Source organism: Diabrotica virgifera, chromosome 4 (assembly GCF_917563875.1).
Source record: "Diabrotica virgifera virgifera chromosome 4, PGI_DIABVI_V3a".
NCBI lineage: Eukaryota > Metazoa > Arthropoda > Insecta > Coleoptera > Chrysomelidae > Diabrotica > Diabrotica virgifera.
In genome coordinates this window covers 233,408,349-233,428,841 of record NC_065446.1, presented here as the reverse complement: position 1 = coordinate 233,428,841, position 20,493 = coordinate 233,408,349, and the positions used below count along the sequence as shown (strand labels likewise).

General features: G+C 32.7%; 1 protein-coding gene across 2 annotated transcripts in view; it reads right to left on the bottom strand.

The window, feature by feature from the left end:
• Positions 1–5,418: 5,418 nt before the first annotated feature.
• Positions 5,419–20,493, bottom strand: part of LOC114338867 (tafazzin) — a 91,217-nt gene continuing 76,142 nt past the window's right edge. For both annotated transcript variants that reach the window (XM_028289500.2, XM_028289507.2), the window contains exon 4: positions 5,419–10,794. In XM_028289500.2, coding sequence (XP_028145301.1) covers positions 10,454–10,794 — 341 coding nt within the window. In that variant the 3' untranslated portion in view covers positions 5,419–10,453. The remainder of the gene's footprint in view (positions 10,795–20,493) is intronic.

Genomic DNA, 20,493 nt, shown 5'->3' with positions numbered 1-20,493 from the left:
CAATTTTTTGTTGAAAACTCGATACTTTTTGAGTTATTCGTGCTTGAAAACTATGTATCTAACTAAAAAAACTAGATTAAACATTTTTGTAGCTTATTAAAAACAAAGAGATTAATTTCTTCATAAATTTTCTAGTTATAATACAAAAAGAGATATGGTAGGTGAAAAGATTTTGTTTTTTTTTGCATGCTCAAATCGGTGTATTCAACTTGAAATAACAGAGAAAAAGTCGATTTTAGGTGTATAATGCTACCTATATCTTTTTTAGTGCTTGAAAAGACCTTTAAAATAAGCAATATTAAATGTCGATTACATTCAAACTAAGCGAGATATGCTACAAAAACAATTGATAAGTAATGTATTTTAAGAAAAAATGAGAAGTATTTTTAAGCCCTCATCCACCAGAATGTAAATGCATCGTTTTCCTTCTACAATACCTTTTATTATAGTGTTATTTCTATGTTCAAAATGTTGGATGGGTTTAAAATGAACGGTTTTTAAAAAAGATTATTCAAATTATAGAACGCATTTTTAAATTTTCTTAAAAATCTTCCTTTTTTTCCATGTAACTCGAAAATGATAAGAGATGTGAAAAAAAGATATGGTACAAAAATGTAGGGTTTTTTTAGATACAAATTTTGCTTTTATTTTTCATTAATGTATCTCTTATCATTTTCAAATTACATGGAGAAAAAGGAAGATTTTCCAGAAAATTTATAAATGCGCTCTATAATTTATCTTATTTTTTTCAAAAACCATTCATTTTAAACCCGTCCAACTATTTGAACATAGAAATAACACTATAATAAAAGGTATTGTGGAAGAAAAACGATGCATTTAAATTCTGGTGGATGAGTGGTAAAATACACTTCTCATTTTTTCTTTAAATACATTAGTCATCAATTTTTTTAAGCATAGCTCGCTTAGTTTGAATGTAATCGACATTTAATATTGCTCATTTTAAAGGTCTTTTCAAGCACTACAAAAGGTATACACCTAAAATCGACCGCTTCTATGTTATTTCAAGTTGAATAAACCGATTTGAGAATGCACCAAAAAAACAAACTCTTTTCACCTACCATATCTCTTTTTGTATTGTAACTAGAAGATTTATGAAGGAACGTTTTTTATAAGCTACAAAAATGTTTTATATAGTTTTTTTAGTAAGATGCATAGTTTTTAAGGTATTCGCAAAAAGCCGTTCGAAAAGGTGTTATGTTTCAATGAAAATGGCCAATTTTCAACCACGAATAACTTAAAAAATATCGAGTTTCAAAAAAAAATTATAGAACAGTTTTTGCTTAGAATTAGGTTTTGTTAAGTTGGCAGATTGCCATGATACGTTACAGGGTTGGTATGTCGAGTTGAAACACTGACTCTAACATAACTTTATTTATGATTTACAACATCCATCAACATAAGGTTACTAAGATGTTGTTTCGCGGGGTAGTCCTTCAGGACACCCTTCTCGCATGACTGTTAACTAGTATAGTAACGATCTTAATCTTAATATGAATAATAACAATACTATAAAGTCAATATTAATCCCTCTGTGAGCTATTTATATCTTCTTATAATTCGGACTTTGAAAAGTAAACGATACGTGAATCTCTGCGAGGTTACACAAAAGAAACTCCGTCAATCAACCTTCGTTTTGTTTGCGTATGTAGAAACAACATTTTTGTAACAACCTAATTACTTATATACATTTTTTAGATACATATTATATTATACAGTAATGGGTTTTTTCCCTTACTGTACAGTTTACTAGCCAATTCCGTGGTTATTTTAACCAAAAAATGTTCCACCCCTAAGAAGGGGTGGGAAGCGCCATAGTATATAGGGTACACTTTGAATTAGGAGATAAGTAGAGGCTATTCCCAAAATTTCATTAATATCCATGCAGTAGGATACAATTCGGAGGTAATATGATCCTGTTCTTGCTCTCATTGACTGGCGTATAAAATAATCCCACGGGATTGGAATCTCTTTAAATGCTATACACACGAAAAACTAGACTAAAGATATACAAACACTAGTAGAAAATTCTTTTTCTTCTTAAAGTGCCCTCTTCTCAATGGAGAAGCTGTCTTCAGCTGTTAAAAATTTAATTGTCGGATGTTTCTTAGCCACGATAGTTTTTTTCTTACTAGTCCTTTCTCTTTCCTTTGATCTTTCCTTTCAATATTAGTTTAGCATATTGATACTTATTATTACTCAGTATGTGACCTAGATATGATGTTTTTCTAACTAGCAGGAAATTACACAAGCATAACTAGCTTATTCTTCCACAGGGTATATGGTCATAGGATATTACCTGGACATAAAGACGGCTCACAAAGAAAAAAGTAACGTCTCCTGAGATATATCGCCTGTCTAAACTCCAATCCTTTCACAGATACATGTCGTTACCCATTCTTCTTCTTTTTTTTCTTATGTTGCCTATTTGTTGAATGTTGGTAAAGCGCGGTAGTGATCAAGTCAAACCATTTTTGTGGGTGATGAAGCCTTATTCTTCCATACACCTTGTCTTGAAATATGGTCCGAAGTAGGTTGTATGATTGTTCATTACGCATTAATAGTCCAGGTATGCCAGGTTGTGACCCATTCGGTGTAGAACTTATTCATTGGAAACTTTGTCCATCTAAGAAATCCTCAATGTGCATCTATAGAACCACATTTTAAATACTTCAAGTTTTTCAGTGATGGTTCAGTCAAGGCCATGACTCCCCTTATGAAAGAAGAATACGTAGCATTTTGGTAAACGAACTTTTATTTCCAATTTAATTTTCTGATCTTATCATGCTTAACTTAATTTCCGTCGATTTTTTCCACTGTTCGTTTAAATTTGCACCCAAACAGGAAAATTTTGTGATTTATGATACAGGTTATTCTTCCTGAATTCTGTTTTTAGCTTCTCTCTAAGTTCTACCCCAGAAATTCCAGGAGATATTGAGGAAGGCCGGTCTTCGCTGGATCGACGATGTTAAAGATGTGAGGAATCAGAAGAAGGTCCCCAGTGACTGAAGATCGATATACTTGGAAGCACGTAATTGGTAAGAACCGGGAACACCACGGATTGTGTAGTGCCGTGAAGTAGTAACAGTAGTTCCTAGAAGGTTGATGGTAATTTACCATGAGCTCTATATCTCTTCCTTTATTTCCCCTGGACAGTCGAACCCGCTTATTAGAGTACCCGTTATAGGAATATCCCGGTTTATGGAATATAAATTCGAGGTCCCGAAACGTTTTCATTTACTCCTTAATAAATTTATCCGTTTATTGGAATACGTATTCATAAAACAATACCGCTTATTAGAATAATATTTTTCAGATCGACGAATAAATTTTTACCTACAATTTCGAATTTCCTAAAATTCAAATTATGTCTTGTACTATGGTTTCTCGCCGAGGGCTTCGAAGGCCTGTAGTGTTGTTTTACTTATATTATTTGGGTTTGTCAGATAGATAATAAATATTTTATTGCGTTGTTATGAGTACCAATTCAATCGTTTACCGACAAATCCAGTCGTAAAATAATTTCCTTTGTCTAGAAAGTATACATATTGCCACCCAGTTGCATGTTATAAAATTTTTAAGAAACAGCTCGGCCATCCTAATCGCTTGTAAAGTTATAAATCGTTTTCGGGATGGCCAAACCATTGTAAATTTTTCTAATTTATATAATTCAGAGGAACAAAAGTGACTAATATTTTATGTAACAATAAAACAAGCTACAATTACCGATTATTTTTCAAGACTAAATAAGTAATTTTCTTATTAAGTATACAGGGTGTAACAAAAATACAGGTCATAAATTAAATCACATATTCTGGGACCAAAAATAGTTCGATTGAACCTAACTTACCTTAGTACAAATATGCACACAAAAAAAGTTACAGCCCTTTGAAGTGACACGATAAAAATCGATTTTTTTCCGATATATCCAGAACTATTAGAGATTTTTTAATGAAAATGGACACGTGGCATTCTTATGGCAGGAACATTTTAAAAATAAAATATAGTTAAATTTGTGCACCCCATAAAAATTTTATGGGGGTTTTGTTCCCTTAAACCCCCCAAACTTTTTTGTACGTTCCAATTAAATTATTATTGTGGTACCCTTATTTAAACACAATGTTTTTAAAACTTTTTTGCCTGTTAGTATTTTTTCGATAAACCAGTTTTAATCGAGATGCGGCTTCTTTTTTACTATGTTTACATAAAAATTTTATGGGGGTTCTGTGCCTTTAAACCCCCCAAATGTTTGTGTACGTTCCAATTAAACTATTATTGCGGTACCATTAGTTAAACAGGATGTTTTTAAAACTTTTTTGCCTCTTAGTATTTTTCCGATGAGGCACCTTTTATCGAGATGTGGCTTCTTTCCTTCTTCTTCTTAACGTGCCCTATCAAGTCCCCTTGACGTTGGCGATTAACATGGCGAAACTGTCTCTGTCTCGAGCTATTCTAAATATATTCTCATATTTCCTAATATGGTTCAAAATATACCTCAAACTGTAATTTATAAAAAAAAATTCATATTATTACCAGGTCTCTACAATCGTACGTAACAGTATACAAATATGTGGTGGATTTGACAAATATTCAAAATATCTCGATAAAAACTAGCTTTTCCAAAAAGTACTAAGAGGCAAAAAAGTTTAAAAAACATTGTGTTTAACTAATGGTACCACAACAATAATTTAATTGGAACGTACAAAAAAGTTTGGGGGGGTTTAAGGGAACAAAACCCCATAAAATTTTTATGGGGTTCACAAATTTTATAATTTATTTTTAAAATGTTCCTGCCATAAGAATACCACGTGTCTACTTTCATTTAAAAATCTCTAATAGTTTTCGATATATCGGAAAAAATCGATTTTTATCTTGTAACTTCAAAGGGCTATAACTTTTTTTGTATGCTCATTTGGACTAAGGTAAGTTAGGTTCAATCGAACTATTTTTGATCCCAGAATATGTGATTTAATTTATGACCTGTATTTTTGTTACACTCTGTATTATGTATTTTAATACGAAAATATTTACATAATCTATATATTGCATACATTTCATATTAATTACTGTATCCATCCACATAATACAATGTAATTTGGTTTTTTATTAAATACGTTACGCTATTGTATTATTTACATAAAAAGACCTAAAACCATATACATATACATAATATTAACATAGTATGTACTATTATTACGTATATTCGGTAGGTACACTTATTACGGCTAGCCACCAATGATCGGTTATTAGAATATCCCGGTTATAAGAATATTTTTGCTTGGCACGAAGGCTATTCCAATAAGCAGGTTCGACTGTATTATCAATACGAGAATATGTACTGATATATTAAAACTTTTTCCATTTGTTGCCTAAAAAATTTACTAAATTAAAGACAAAACGTGTTTCTGTTGGCTCATTTTATTCTTCGTTCAATATTATGACAAATTAGTGACGAATTATGTAAGCTTCGTATAAAAAGTAGTGTACCAGAGAGTTAAACAGAACTCTTATTGACCCACCCTGCATCATCCGTCAATATCACAATCTACAACATCTCAAAATTAAATTGAGATATTTGTTATAAATAATTTACTATAATTTAAGGTCTGCTGTTGTTAGGTATGACTTTAAGTTCTATTTTAACATTTCGGGAAATCACATTTTTTGAGACGTGTAAAATTTAATGGAACATTGTTTAGTACGATGTTTGAAAAGTAATTTGTGCAAATTTGAGAGTTTTATACGTAAAATTTTATTAGTAACACATTTTTAAATCATTTTTAAACAAAATTCATGCAAGTCCCACTTTCCGCTCACACTGTACTTATGCACATGATATTTCTTTCTTTGTAATATAACTATTAAATAGCTTTATTGTTTCTCTTTCATTTCCAATTTCTAAAATTTAATTTGACCAATTCATTAAAAAGTTATGATAAATTAAGTCAAGCGCACGCTCGGCCGAGCGCTACCATGAATATGGTAATAATAAGTGCGCAACGACGCGAAGGACAACTTATCCTTCAAATGGTAAACATTTAAAAGAAGTTGGTTATATTCATTTACCTAAAGCAGTTTGTTTAAATTCAATATTGTCATAAATAAACGTAGTTTTTACAGTTTCAGTATTAAATTAAAATGTAAAAATATTCCACCATATTTAAAATATTTAGAAGACTCCACAAATTCACTTGTAAAGTTGATAAAGAAGTCGAATACGTTAAAGCCCATATTTGATATGGTAAGTCAAAATTCAAATGCAATTTATAATATTTAGTTGACATATTTCTTATATCAACCGGAAGTTACTATCTACATAACCACGGCAGACCCAAGAAAAAACAACAAGGAAAAAAGACAAAAATTCTTTTTTAAAAGATAACTGGTAAAAGTTTAACAATGTAAAGATAAAATGAAATAGAAGCCAAACCACATTTCAGATTAGTCCAGGTTGCATGCTCGCCCCCGTCAGGTAAATTATTCCGATTCGGTTTTTTTGCACAAACTTACTTAAAATCTACCGCCAGGCGGTACCGCGGTCGGAAAATTACACAAATTTTTTAAACATATTCAAAAAATAAATTTTTTCGCCTCTGACAAATTTTTTTTAAATTTTTTGGCACTTCTGACCAAAAAAGGTTTCTTGTGATTTTTTTCTAAAATTGATGGTTGTCGAGTTACACGCGATTTAAAATTTGAAAAACGCGGAAATGCATATTTCAATGCCTTTTTCACACTCAGGAGTGTGTGATAAATTACTTTATCGCTAACCATCACTAAAGTCATTCATTATTGTACTCATTTGCCACTATTTGCGGCAGTAAAGTAACACTTTATTGTACTAAAAGAAGAATTTTACTTTACCTGCCGCGATTAATCGGAATTGAATGTAAGTGGTTGATGGCAGTAATCGATTATTTATTTGAGTTAACTTACAATTTATTTACTTTAATTATTAAAAATATTGTACAAAATTTACGACATTGTTAATTAAATTGCTGTCGAAAAGTGAAATTCTGTAGTATTTTGTAATTATATTCATATAAAATAAATCAACTCTTTACCGATTCAGAATTATTCAATATTGATAACTATCGATTAAAAATCGAAAGCGGCCATCATGCAGAAGTCACCTGTCATCACGGTCATGAAATTTTTATTACATCTAAAATTTTAAAAAAATTCTTAAATTGTAAATTGTAAGTAAGTATTAAAAAAATATCAAATTGCTGGCGATAAAATTTTGTATACACCACGTCAGTAAAGACTCCTTATCGAACTCGTTATAACTTCGTCTGTTATTCGCCTTGGCTCGGCCTCGCTCGCTAGGCTCGCTCGGCTCATAATATCAGACTCGTTCCATAAAGAGTAACTTTACTGACTTGGTACATAAATAACTATTATCGCCAACATTGTTAATTAAATGTATGTCAAAAAGTTAAATTCTGTAGTATTTTGTAATTATATTCATATTCACCACCACTAACAGATGCATTCATTGAAACCAGGAATTATACAGATTTACACAACAGTAAATTATTACCAGTTTATAAATTTCCGTATAAAACTTTGATAAAAAAACCAAAAATCATAATTCCTAAATATACAGAATCAAATCATTTAAATAATATTTTAGTAAAATCTATACTGAGCGACTTTGTGGATTATACAGTAATTTACACAGATGGTTCTAAAAATCAAACAGGAGTAGGATGTGCTATGTATGTGCAAAATACCCATCAACATAATAATTATAAATTATCTAGTATTAGTAGTATTTTTACAGCTGAGATTATAGCCATCGAAAAAGCTCTAGAATGGATCAAAGAGAATAATATTGAAAAAGCTGTGATAATAACAGACTCCAGATCTGCAATATATGCAATTCAAAACACTGATTTTAATTCATACAAATCAAAAATTTGATGTAATATAAAAAATAATTTGTCTAAAGTGGAAGTAGTATTTATATGGGCAAAAGGGCATGCCGGTATACTGGGTAATGAGAAAGTGGATGAGTTGGCCAAAGATGCAATAAAAAATGGTGAGATCCTAACTCAGATCTTATCGACAGATGCAATAAATGACGTCAAAGATAGAATAAATAAAATATGGAAAAAACAATGGAAAAATATTTCAAGCATATCAAAAAATTTATATTTTTCTTTACATCAAGAACTTCCTCCGCCACCTGAATACATATTTAAGTATAACCTGCCAAAGCAAGATATTTCTACTATCGTCAGATTAAAAACTCGACACGGAAAATATGAGGCACATCTGCACAAATTAGGAATAGTTAATTCATCAGTCTGTTTTTGTGATAATGTTTCGATTAGAGATTTGAACCATATTTTCTTTGAATGCAAAATTAACGAGAGATATATAAATCAATTGTATTACAATTTACGACAATCACAAGTTCACTTTCCAATTAGTATAGAATATCTATTAAGTTGTCATAAAATGGAAATATTTAAATTACTCATAAACTACTTGAAAGAAACAAATATAGTCATTTGAGTCAGATAGGTGGGAACATAACAAAACTAATAAATTGAGGTAAAAATAAAATAAAAATCTGTGGTTAACGGACCCGCATCCAAGCCATTTTTTCACACACACACACACACACACACATAAAATAAATCAAAACTTTACTGATTTAGTGATTATTCAATATTAACAACTATCGATTAAAAATCGAAAGCGGCCATGGTGCAAAAGTCATCTGTCATCAGTCATGAAATTATTATTACGTTAAAAAATTTTAAAAAATTCTTAAATTGTAAATTGTAAGTGTTAAAACCAATATCAAATTGTTGGCGATAAAATTTTGTATGCACCACGTCAGTACAGCCTTTTTATCGAACTCGTCTGTTGTTCGCCTCGCTCGCTACGCTCTCTCTGCTCATATCAGACTCGTTCGATAAAGAGTAACTTTACTGACTTGGTACATAAATAACTATTACCGCCAACCGTCGCTAAAGTCAATCATTATTGTACTCATTTGCCCTCATTTTCGGCAATAAAGTAACACTTTATTGTACTGAAAGAAGAATTTTCCTTTACCTGCCGCGATTATTAATCAAATTAACCGAGATTGAACGTGGTCGATGGCAGTAATCGATTATTTATTTGAGTGAACTAAAAATTTATTTACTTATCGATTAAACAACTATCGATTAAACATCGAAACCGGCCATCATGCAAAAGGATTCTGTCATTACTGTCACACGAAATTTTCATTTCATCTAAAATTTAAAAAATTCTTAAATCTTTTAAGTTAGGTATTAATGCAAATAAAGTGTGAAATTGTGTTTTTGTTAATTCGATTATATATACTACGGTGATAAGATATTTTAGTGACAATTTGTTAGTAAATATATTTATTTAGATTTTCTACGATTCATCAAGGGAAAAGTAACTGCGGGTAGGCTACAGTTTATAGAAAATGACGTAATTATTAACGTTATTTTCAATTTCTGGTATTATTTTAAGTATTAAAGTTAGTTTAATATTTAAAAAAAATACAATTTAACTGTTTAAAATATTATTTATTTCGTTGAAATCATAATAACAGAAGTATAACTTCTTTAATTAAGTGTGTACAAAGTACACACGCTTTTTTTTTTCATTAGAAGGATGATGTAATTAAGTAAGTGTTAAGTAAGTATTTATGTTTTTTGCGATTGGCGATAAAATTTTGTATGCACCACGTCAGTAAAGACTCTTTATCGAACTCGTCGGTTACTCGCCTCGCTCGCTTCGCTCTCTCTGCTCGTAATATCAGACGCGTTCGATAAAGAGTCACTTTAGTGACTTGGTACATAAATATTACCTGATAAATTACTTTCTGGCGCTTGGTGTTGTTAGTGGCAAGTATATTGTTTTTTTTTTCTAATGTTATTTCTAACGTTATTCAACGCTCAATACGCGCAAATCTCTCATTGTTAATAATTAAAGATAACAGATTTGTAATAAAATAATGACAAAAATTCCTTCAGGATCTTGTTGGGGGGCTTTAAAATTTGATTTGGTCACTTTTTGACTTTCATAATAACAATTTTTAACCGAGTTATTAAGCCTTAAAAATGGCCATTTCCGCGTTTTTTAAATTCTAAATCGCGTATAACTCTACAACAATCAATTTTAGAAAACAATCACAAAAGACCTTTTTTGCTCAGAATAACCCAAAAATTCTACTCGGACTTTGTCCGAAGTAAAAAAATTGATTTTTTGAATTTGTTTAAAAAAATTGTTTAAACGATTTTCCGACGGTACCGCCTGGTACCATGTGGATTTGCTATAAGGACCTCTTTTTGAGTAAGTCTGTGCAAAAAACGAATCGGAATAATTTATCTAACGGAGGCAAGCATACAGCCTGGACTAGATGGACACCTACAAATTACATATCACTAATAACAGCCTAATATCACGATTTTAACTTGTGACTTTTTCGATGTAACTCCTCAGTTTTGTCCTTAAGTTTTAACAACGTTTCTTGGAGAAAATCTGTTATGTGTCTCCTGGCTTCTTCTTCCGTCGCTTTCTTTTCTCTTAACGCTTGGACCATTTCTGAAAGGTCTAGTGGTTCACCGTAGTTGAAGGTGAGGTTTTTACCGAACTTCAGTACGTACGGAGGTTCGTTTGGAAGGACGTCATCCATGCCTATGTGCCAGATGGGAAGGACGATCGGCGTCACAGGAGCCTCGTAGATCATTCGCCCGACTCCCCATTTCAGTCTCATGTTTTCTTTTGTCATATTCACTTTACCTTAAACACAAAAAACGACAAAATTAGACAGTAATCAATATGTCAATCAAGATAAATATATGCGTGTTTTATTGACTATAATAAAACAATCGACAAAGTACGACATGAACAATTATTGTATATCCTGAAATCGAAGAAGATAGACTACAATGACCTCGGGATTATATCGAATGCGGCCAGCAAAAATACGTCTAGGGAGCATCCATAACCTACGTCGTAAAATTTTTTAACTTTTTAATAGCCCCCCCCCCCCGTCGTAATTCGTCGTTTAGAGACGACCCCTCCCCCACATGTCGGTCGTCGTAGCAACTCACGACCCCCTTTTCATTGATTTAAAAAAAAATCAATATTATTTCTGTTTTTTTTTAATCAAATATGAGGGGGTAGGCGTAAAATCTTGTCTTCATAGACTTCGAAAACGCATATGACAATATAAACCGAGAATTCTTAATAAAAGCAATGAAAGAATTTAATATACCAACACAACTAATAGAACTGATAAAAGAATCTCTAAAAGTAGAAAGTAAAATCCGGATACAAAACGAACTAACGGAAACAATAGATGTGAAAAAGGGACTACGCCAGGGAGACGCTCTATCATGCATCTTGTTCAATATCGTACTCGAGAAAATAATGAGGGACACAACAGTCAATACTCGAGGAACAATAATTAATAAAAGCGTGCAAATACTAGCATTTGCAGATGATGTTGACATAATCGCAAGATCAAGAAGAGAAATGATAGAGGCATTCAATCAAATAGAACGAGCTGCACAAAATAGTGGCCTTAAAATCAACCAGAACAAAACAAAATATATGCAGGTAAGTAAAAACACAGAAATAAGGCAGCCACAAAATATAACAATAGGAGAATACAACATTGAGGGGGTAAAAAAACTTTACATACTTGGGATCCCTAGTCACATCTGATAATAACGTAGCAGAGGAAGTGAAGAGGCGAATATTTATTGCCAATAAAAGTTACCATGGCTTAATTCGGCAACTAAGATCAGATAACGTCGCAAGGAAAACAAAATGCCAAACATACAAAACCTTAATAAGACCGGTACTCACATACGGCTCAGAAACCTGGACACTCACTAAAAGAGAGGAAACATTGCTAGCCACCTTTGAAAGAAAAATCTTGCGACACATATGTAAGGGCACAAAAGAAAATGGAATTTGGCGAAGAAGGTACAACTTTGAACTATACGAAATATACCAGGATCCGGATATCATAACATTCATTAACCCGGCACCTGCCACGTGGCTTTGCAAGGCGCCAACTGCCACGTGGGGTGCTCAGAGCACCCCGTAAAAATTGTCTGTGATCTACTTGATTAAAAAACAAAATAATGTGTTCAGTAACACAAGAATATAAAAAAACATGTTTTATTAACTTATTAGCCACTAATATGTTATAAAAGTTAAAAAATAAAATGAAAAATGTGTTATAAACAAATGAGCAAGTACCAAGCCATAATAAATGAAATCACGTAAAATATCTAAAAAAAATAATATTTAGTGAGTATAAAGTCTATATTAATAATTTAAATCAGTTATTTCAATAAAAATGTAAATTTGACCTGTTTATCAGAAATACAAAAAAAAAATTTAAACTTAAAGTGCCAGATGATGACACCCCAATTCGACTTTAGAGCTACAAGTTCAGAATGACACTAAATAACCACTTCAAACACTAACACATCTATGCTATATAATATTATAGAAAGCTACTATAACGCACAGCTCGGTTACCAAACTTGAAATACCAAATATTTGATAAAAATATGTTATGGGGTGCTGGTAGCACCCCACGTGGCAGGTGCCGGGTTAAAATAGGACGGCTGCGTTGGATGGGACATGTAGAAAGAATGGAAGAAGGCGAAATACCAAACAAAATATTCAAACAGATGCCAGTAGGAAAAAGAACAAGAGGAAGACCGAAGCTGAGATATTTAGAACAAATAGAAAATGATATAAAAACCTTAAAAATAAAAAACTGGAGAAAAAAAGCACGAAACAGATCAGAGTGGAGAAGAATCCTGGAACAGGCCAAGACCCAGAAAGGGCTGTCGAGCCAATGATGATGATAATGAGGCGTAAAATCTTGGTCCAATGCTATTTAAATGCATTAATTTTTTTCGAATCCTGAGAAAACTAATAAATATATTTGAAAAATTTAAACGCAGAATAAAAGATTACATTATTACCGAGGGTTGAAAGTCCCTTAGAATAAACAAAAGGTTTCTTTTGAATGAAATATTTGAAATAAAAAATCGGACAAAATTTTCTCTTTTTTTTTCAGCCCTGTAACTTATTAAAATAAACATTATATATGTTTTCAGGAACTTTTGGCCCTCGGCAATAATGCAGTCTTTCAATCTGCGTTAAAATTTTTTAAAAATCTTTATTAGTTTTCTTAGTATTCGAAAAAAAAAATTCATTTAAATAGCATTGGACCAAGATTTTGCGGGGTATGCTTTCTTAACTGCATCATATAAATCTTTATATTTATTTTGTTTTGATTTCGATGCCATTTCTTCTAAAGTATAAATGCGACTTACTAACTAAATAGAAAACAATATTTTATTTCTATTCGTTCTTTCAGAACTGTTGTTTCATACACAGTATGCAGCACATAAATGAACTAATAATTTAATATTTTTTTGCTTCCAGACGTCGTTCTGTATATAGAAGCGATTGTTTAAACCCAAATAACAATGTCTTATTGTTTGTTGTCCTGTACAAAAGTGCTACCTAATATTATTTTAACGCCGTGACTGATAAAACCGAAATGAAAAGATGCGATAAAAGTATCTATAATAGAATTATTCTTTTTAATTTTAACAAAGGTATATTTATTCGTAAACGTTTTGTTTTATTTTCAATTTCATATCAAAAACTCTACGTTTTTATATGAATATCTGATACTTTAATGCTGGTAGAAGCTAGTAAAAAATTATTTTTATAGACACAATAGCGACAACTTTAAATATACCAATATATTAAACGACGTCGAATGGGCACACATACCCCCCTCCCCCTGTCGTACTCCGTCGTAATAAGCAAGCCCCCCTCCCTCTTCTCAACGACGTAGTTTATGGATGACCCTCTATCAGCGGAAATTTAAATCAGACGTGGGGTGAGACAGGGATGCGTGTTGTCGCCAATTCTTTTGAATGAATACTCGGAAGAGATCCTGAAAAAGCTTTTTAGGGTGAAACAGCTGGAATAAAGGTACAAGAATAAAAAACCGCTAAACGCCGTAAAAATGAGTGGCGCATAAAATATTCCAGCTACAAAATACCTGATATGAATGTTACGTGGCGCGAAAATGGATTTTCATTTGATGCAAAACAAAATTTTAGTTTTATTTTAAAATATTTTTCCATAATATTTGCTAAATTTGAAGTAAACGCGCCACAAAAGAGTAACTTTGATACAGTTTGAATTTTGAAACTCTTTTGTGGCGCGTTTACTTCAAATTTAGCAAATATTATGGAAAAATATTTTAAACTAAAACTAAAATTTTGTTTTGCATCAAATGAAAATCCATTTTCGCGCCACGTAACATTCATATCAGATATTTTGTAGCTGGAATATTTTATGCGCCACTCATTTTTACGGCGTTTAGCGGTTTTTTATTCTTGTATCATGAGTTTTTCAAAGGTATTTACAAATTAAATGTATGAAGTTGAATGCAATGTTCCTCTATTACACGTCAAGCTTTATAAATTGTCACCTTTGTTGCATTATCTGCCAAATGATCTAGTGTCCATCGAATGTATACTAGATTTTTTTCTATTCGAAATAGATTGAAAAAAAAATATATTGAGATGGCCGGTAAATGAAGTCGGATTGCCCGTTGCCAGATCGAATTTAGCGTCGTAACCACTACAACTACATAAACCATTTGGGGAATAATCGTTAATTGGATTATACTTTTGTATCTTAATAACTTCTAAACGGCTTAACCGATTTTGATCAGTAAACATTAGTTTGAAACGTATTAACCAGTAGTATCTGATGGATCTAAGGTCAAGTATGATAACTGAAGCTATTACAGGAATTATTGAGCTTTCGAAACCGTTGTTCCCACAGGAAATAGATTTTATCATATTTATGAAGCCTATAACCTAAAAATTCGAATTTTCCCGGATATGAGGTATACATCGTTAGATTCGTCTTGAGTCCTTCTACAAACGCTAAGTTATTGGAGCAATTCGTACGTTGAAATGTTAAGTAATTGTCGAAAAACCAAAATTTTCAAAGTTTAGTTTTTCAGTTTTTCGGCTATACTGAGCCGTGTATATGTCTGATCCTGACGGCTTAGACACCATTTGAAAGCTTAAGTCAACACTATTGATTTGATGTATTTGCAGTTCTCCTGCCTCTTCGTGATCCGAATATATATACCCCCAAAAATATGCCGTTTTGTACTTACCAAGTCCTATAGCTGGCTTATGGGTCGTCAAAAGTAACAAACTACACCGGTTCTAAATCGGCCCTGACCCCCTCTTTAAACACAGAGAAAAATATCAAATCGGTTTAACTTTCAAACACACATACATACATATCCACAAACATTTTCCCTTTTTTAAATAAAAATTGAGTCACATTTCTAAGCTCTATAACTTTTGAATGGTATAACCGATTTTCAAAATTAGACATGCGTTGGAAAGGCAATGATCAGTTCTATTAGAAGCCGCAAAGGTTGGACAAATTTTTAAACTTTTTGGGAGTTTTGGTGACGAGAACGAAAAAGAGTCCCTAAATAGGAAGGGCCGTAAAATCTACACCCTTGGACCAAAATCGATGGTTGACATATAAATGGGTGAGTCTTTTCTGAACTTTAAGATGGGAGTTGGCCCAATTTTCAATTCAGTCAGATTTAGAAAATCGAAAATTTTGTGTATATATAGTGTCACGTGTAGGGTGGTGTGGGTGTGCGCCACTGGCGAGAACTGCCGTTCCCTGGTAATGTTCAAAATTAGACATGCGTTGGAAAGGTAATGATCAGTACTGTTAGAAGCCGCAAAAGTCGGACTTAAATTTTCGAAGTTTTTGGGAGTTTTGGGGACCAGAACGAAAAACAGACCCTAAATAGGAAGGGCCGTAAAATCGACACCCTTGGACCAAAATGGATGGTTGACATATGAATGGGTGAGTCTTTTTTTAAACTTGAAGATGGGAGTTGGCAAAATTTTCAATTCAGTCAGATTTAGAAAATTGAAAATTTCGTATATATAAGTGTCGCGTGTAGGGGGTTTTATTTCTGCGCCACTGGCGAGAACTACCGTTACCTGGTAATCTTTCCGATATAAAACTAACAGCTTCGATAACTAATAAATCGAAAACTATTAATTTTATCAAAAAAATGTATAATGAACATTTTTTGCTTATAATTAATATTTTTACCAGCATTTGTGGTCAAAATATAAAAAAAAATTCCACCCTCGAGATGAGATGGCAACCACCCCATGGTAAAAGCGTCTTTCGGCATCATATAGATTTTGATCCTTGGACTATCCACTACTTATTGTCAAATTTTTAAGCAAATCGATCCATTCTGTAAAAATTGCGAAGTGAAAAATTTCAGTTCCTGGACTAATTCTACATTTGGAGCTCTATAACTTCTGAACGGCTTATCTGATGTTGATCACTAAACATGAATTTGAAACGTATTGACAAGTAGTATCTGATGCATCCAAGATCGAGTATGATAACTGAACGTATTACAGGAATTATTGAGCTTGAAAAACCGTTTTTTCCCATAAGAAATAGATTTGATCATACTTATGAAGCCTATAACTTAAAAATTCGAATTTTCCCAGATATCAGGTATACACTGTTAGACGCGTCCTGAGTCCTTCTACAAACGCTCAGTTATTGGCGAAATTCGTAGGTTGAAATTTTGAGTAATTGTCGAAAAACCAAAATTTTCAAAGTTTAATTTTTCAGTTTTTTGGCTATGATGAGCACTGCGTATGTCTCAGCTTGATCGCTTAAACGCCATTTGAAAGCTTAACTCAACCCTATTGATTTGGTGTATTTGCGGTTTTCCTGTCTTTCCTTAAACCTAAGATATATACGCCCAAAAAATATGCTATTTTGTATTTACCTAGTCCTCTAGCTAACTTACGGGTAGCCAGAAGTCAAAAATTGGACCGGTTCTGAATCGGCCCTCACACCCTCTTGAAACACAGAAAAAAAAATTCAGATCGGTTTAACTTTTCCACACACATACATACATACATACATACATATCCACAAACATTTTCCATTTTTTAAATAAAAATTGAGTCATATGTCTGAGCTCGATAACTTTTGAATGGTATAACCGATTTTCAAAATTAAACATGCGTTGGAAAGGTAATGATCTATGCTATCAGAAGCCGCAAAGGTCGGGCTTAAATTTTTGAAATTTTTGGGAGTTTTGGGGACGAGAACGAAAAACAGGCTTTAAATGGGAAGGGCCGTAAAATCCACACCCTTGGACCAAAATGGAGAAGTAACATATGGATGGACGAGTCTTTTCCTAAACTGTAATATGGGATTTGGCCCAATTTTAAATTCAGTCAGGTTTAGAAAATCGAAAATTTCGTGTATATATAGTGTCGCTTGTAGGGGTGTTGTGCGCCACTGGTGAGAACTGCCGTTCTCTGTGGAAAGGAGTTCCCATTAACAACATTAGATATGCGAATGACACTGTCACCTTAGCCGAAAATTTTGAGGATCTTTAGAGACTGATGACCAGAATAGCGGAGTATGGACAAGAATGCGGTCTAACAATGAATGTCAAGAAGACAAAATTTATGGGAATATCGAAAACTGAAAGAAATAACGAGAATATTTTCATAAACGGAACTAATGTCAAAATATCCTGGAACAATAATCAACTTCAAAAATGATTACTTCCAGTAAATCAAAATCAGAATTGAAAAGGCTAGAGCAAATTTTAACAAAATGAGAAAAGTGCTCTGCAAAAGAGATTTGATGTTGGAGCTAAGAGTTAAGCGTCGTTTTCACGCTACGTCTTATTGTACGTTTTGTGTGTCATGCAAAACGTACGACAAAACGTACGTTTTGTCAATAAGCGGATTTAATTTTTTCGATTCGACAAGACGTACGTTTTGCTGTTTTCACGCTACGTTTTATTGTACGTTTTGTGTGTCGACAAGACGTACGTTTTGCTGTTTACACGCCACATTATACACTGGACAAAACGTACGTTTTGTCGTACGTTTTGCATGACACACAAAACGTACAATAAGACGTAGTGTGAAAACGAGCCTACGTTGGTTAGATTCTACGTTTTCACGACTTTGTTTTGTGAAATGGAAGCTTGGACCTTGAATGCGGCAACAATGAAAAAACTGGAATCATTTGAGCTGTGGGTGTACAAAAGAGTTCTGAAAATAGCATGGACAGAACACATCACAAACAAAGAGGTTCTGAGAAAGATGAAAAAAGAAATGGAAATCTTAAATACCATCAAAACCAGCAAATTAGAAGAGAGACGTGGAAAGAGATACAACTTGCTCCAATTCATTAAGCAGGGAAAGTTTCAAAGAAAAAGAAGCATGGGGAGACGTAAAATATTGTGGCTGCACAACCTGAGAAAATGATAAGAAATGTGCAGCTGCGTTCATTGAATAGTTTACACCCTTATGGTGCAAATGAAAGGAATAAATTCGTTATTTCGTAAGCCGGCGACTTTAAGGAAAAATCCTGAAACAGGTCTATTTTTATTTTTAAATTATAATTTTTTGGCATATACATCATACTAGTGACGTCATCCATCTGGGACGGGATGACGTAATCGATGATTTTAAATGGGAATAGGGATCCTGTGGTAGCTCATTTTAAAGGTTATTAAATTCTCTAATCAGTAATATAAACACTAACGTCATTATTTATACAGAGTGGCCAAAAAAATAATTTTTAAATTAAATTAATTGACACAAAAAGAAAAATGAATTCAAAATACTGCTGTTAGAAAACAGAAAAAATGTTAATTTCACAAATAAACATTGCTATTTGCTTAAATTAAATATTCAAACTGCGAAGAGGCAAGTGGGTGGCAACTTGAACATTGAAAATTTAATCGAAAAATAACGTCTATTGGTAAAACAAACATTTTTTCCTGTTTTCTGGCAGCAGTAAAATGTATTTTGAATTAAATAAATTATATACATTCTTCTTTTGTGTGAATTAATTTAATTTTTTTTAAATTATTTTGGACATCCTGTATAAATAGTGATGTTAATGTTAATTACTAAATAGAGAATTGAATATTGAATAGCCTTTCAAATGAGCTATCACACGACCCTATTCTTATTTTAAAAAATCATTGATTACGTCATGACGCCCAGATGGAGGACGTCACTAGTGTGATATAGATGTCAAAAAATCATAATTGAAAAATAAAAGTCGACGTGTTTCAGGATTTTTGCTTCAAGTCACCGGCTTACGAAATAACGAATTTATTCCTTTCATTTGCACCATACTGCATATCCAAGACCCAGAGCTTTTGTTAACGATAAAAAGAAGAAAACTCGAGTATTTGAGTCACCTGATGAGAGGTCATAAATACGCAATACTTCAAAATATAATGCAAGGAAAAATAGAAGGAAAATGGAATCCAGGCCGTAGAAGAATGTCACGGTTGCGGAATTTGAGAGAGTGGTTTGGCTGCACCACTAATGAACTTTTTAAGTCAGCTGTAAACAAATCTCCGATAGGAGTGGCACAAGAAGAAGAAGAAGTATATCTAGTGGCCGATTTCTTTCCTGTCTCGTTTAAACGCACTTTTTGCGTCGAAGTTACGTTAATTACCGGTGCCGAACCAGAATAGGTTGATTAAAATTAAAAAATCAAAATAAAAGGTAACTGAGTAAATAAAAAAATAAATCAAAATAAATATAAAAATGAATGAGTAAACTGTTCAGTGACCGCACTATACATCAATTGAACTTTTCAGAGCAGTCGTCTCTAAAGTCCAAATAGCTATGAGGATTGCCGACCTCCGTCACGAAGATGACACGTAAAGAAACAGATATTACATAACGGAATTAAAGAACATGTACAGTTGTAAAAATGAAAGAATACCCATGAACGATCACATCAATCACTTATTTTGTATTTGCTTACTTTTTCTATAAATAACAAACGTTTATGATAGAAAAAGATAGCAAATACAAAATAAGTGATTGATGACATCGTTCATGGGTATTCTTTCATTTTTCCGACTGTAATTCAAATCGGTTTATAATTGTAAAGACCCAAAAAACCTTCAATTTTATTTTAAATTTGAGTAGGTTCAGAACGCTATAACTTGTATACGGGCCCGTCGATTGGATAAACAAAATCGAATCATTTATTTGCATTGAAAACTCTCACTGATTAAAAGTAATTATAAGCATTTGGCAGATTCTTATAAGTACCAGCAATCGCTCGCTAGGTAAGAATCATGAGAGCAGTGAGCGGTCTGAGACCCAAGGTTGTGTGAATTAGAACGCGGAAACGAATTTTTGGGATTTCATTTCCAAATTAGATCTCTTGGGGGTCAATCGAATTGAAGGAGACAAGGCTTTTTAACCGGTATGAGCGATTGTTTGTTATTTGAGGGTTGAAATCATCTTTATCTTTGAAAATCAAAAGTATCCTTGGCAGTAGTGTTGATTGGTGATAGTA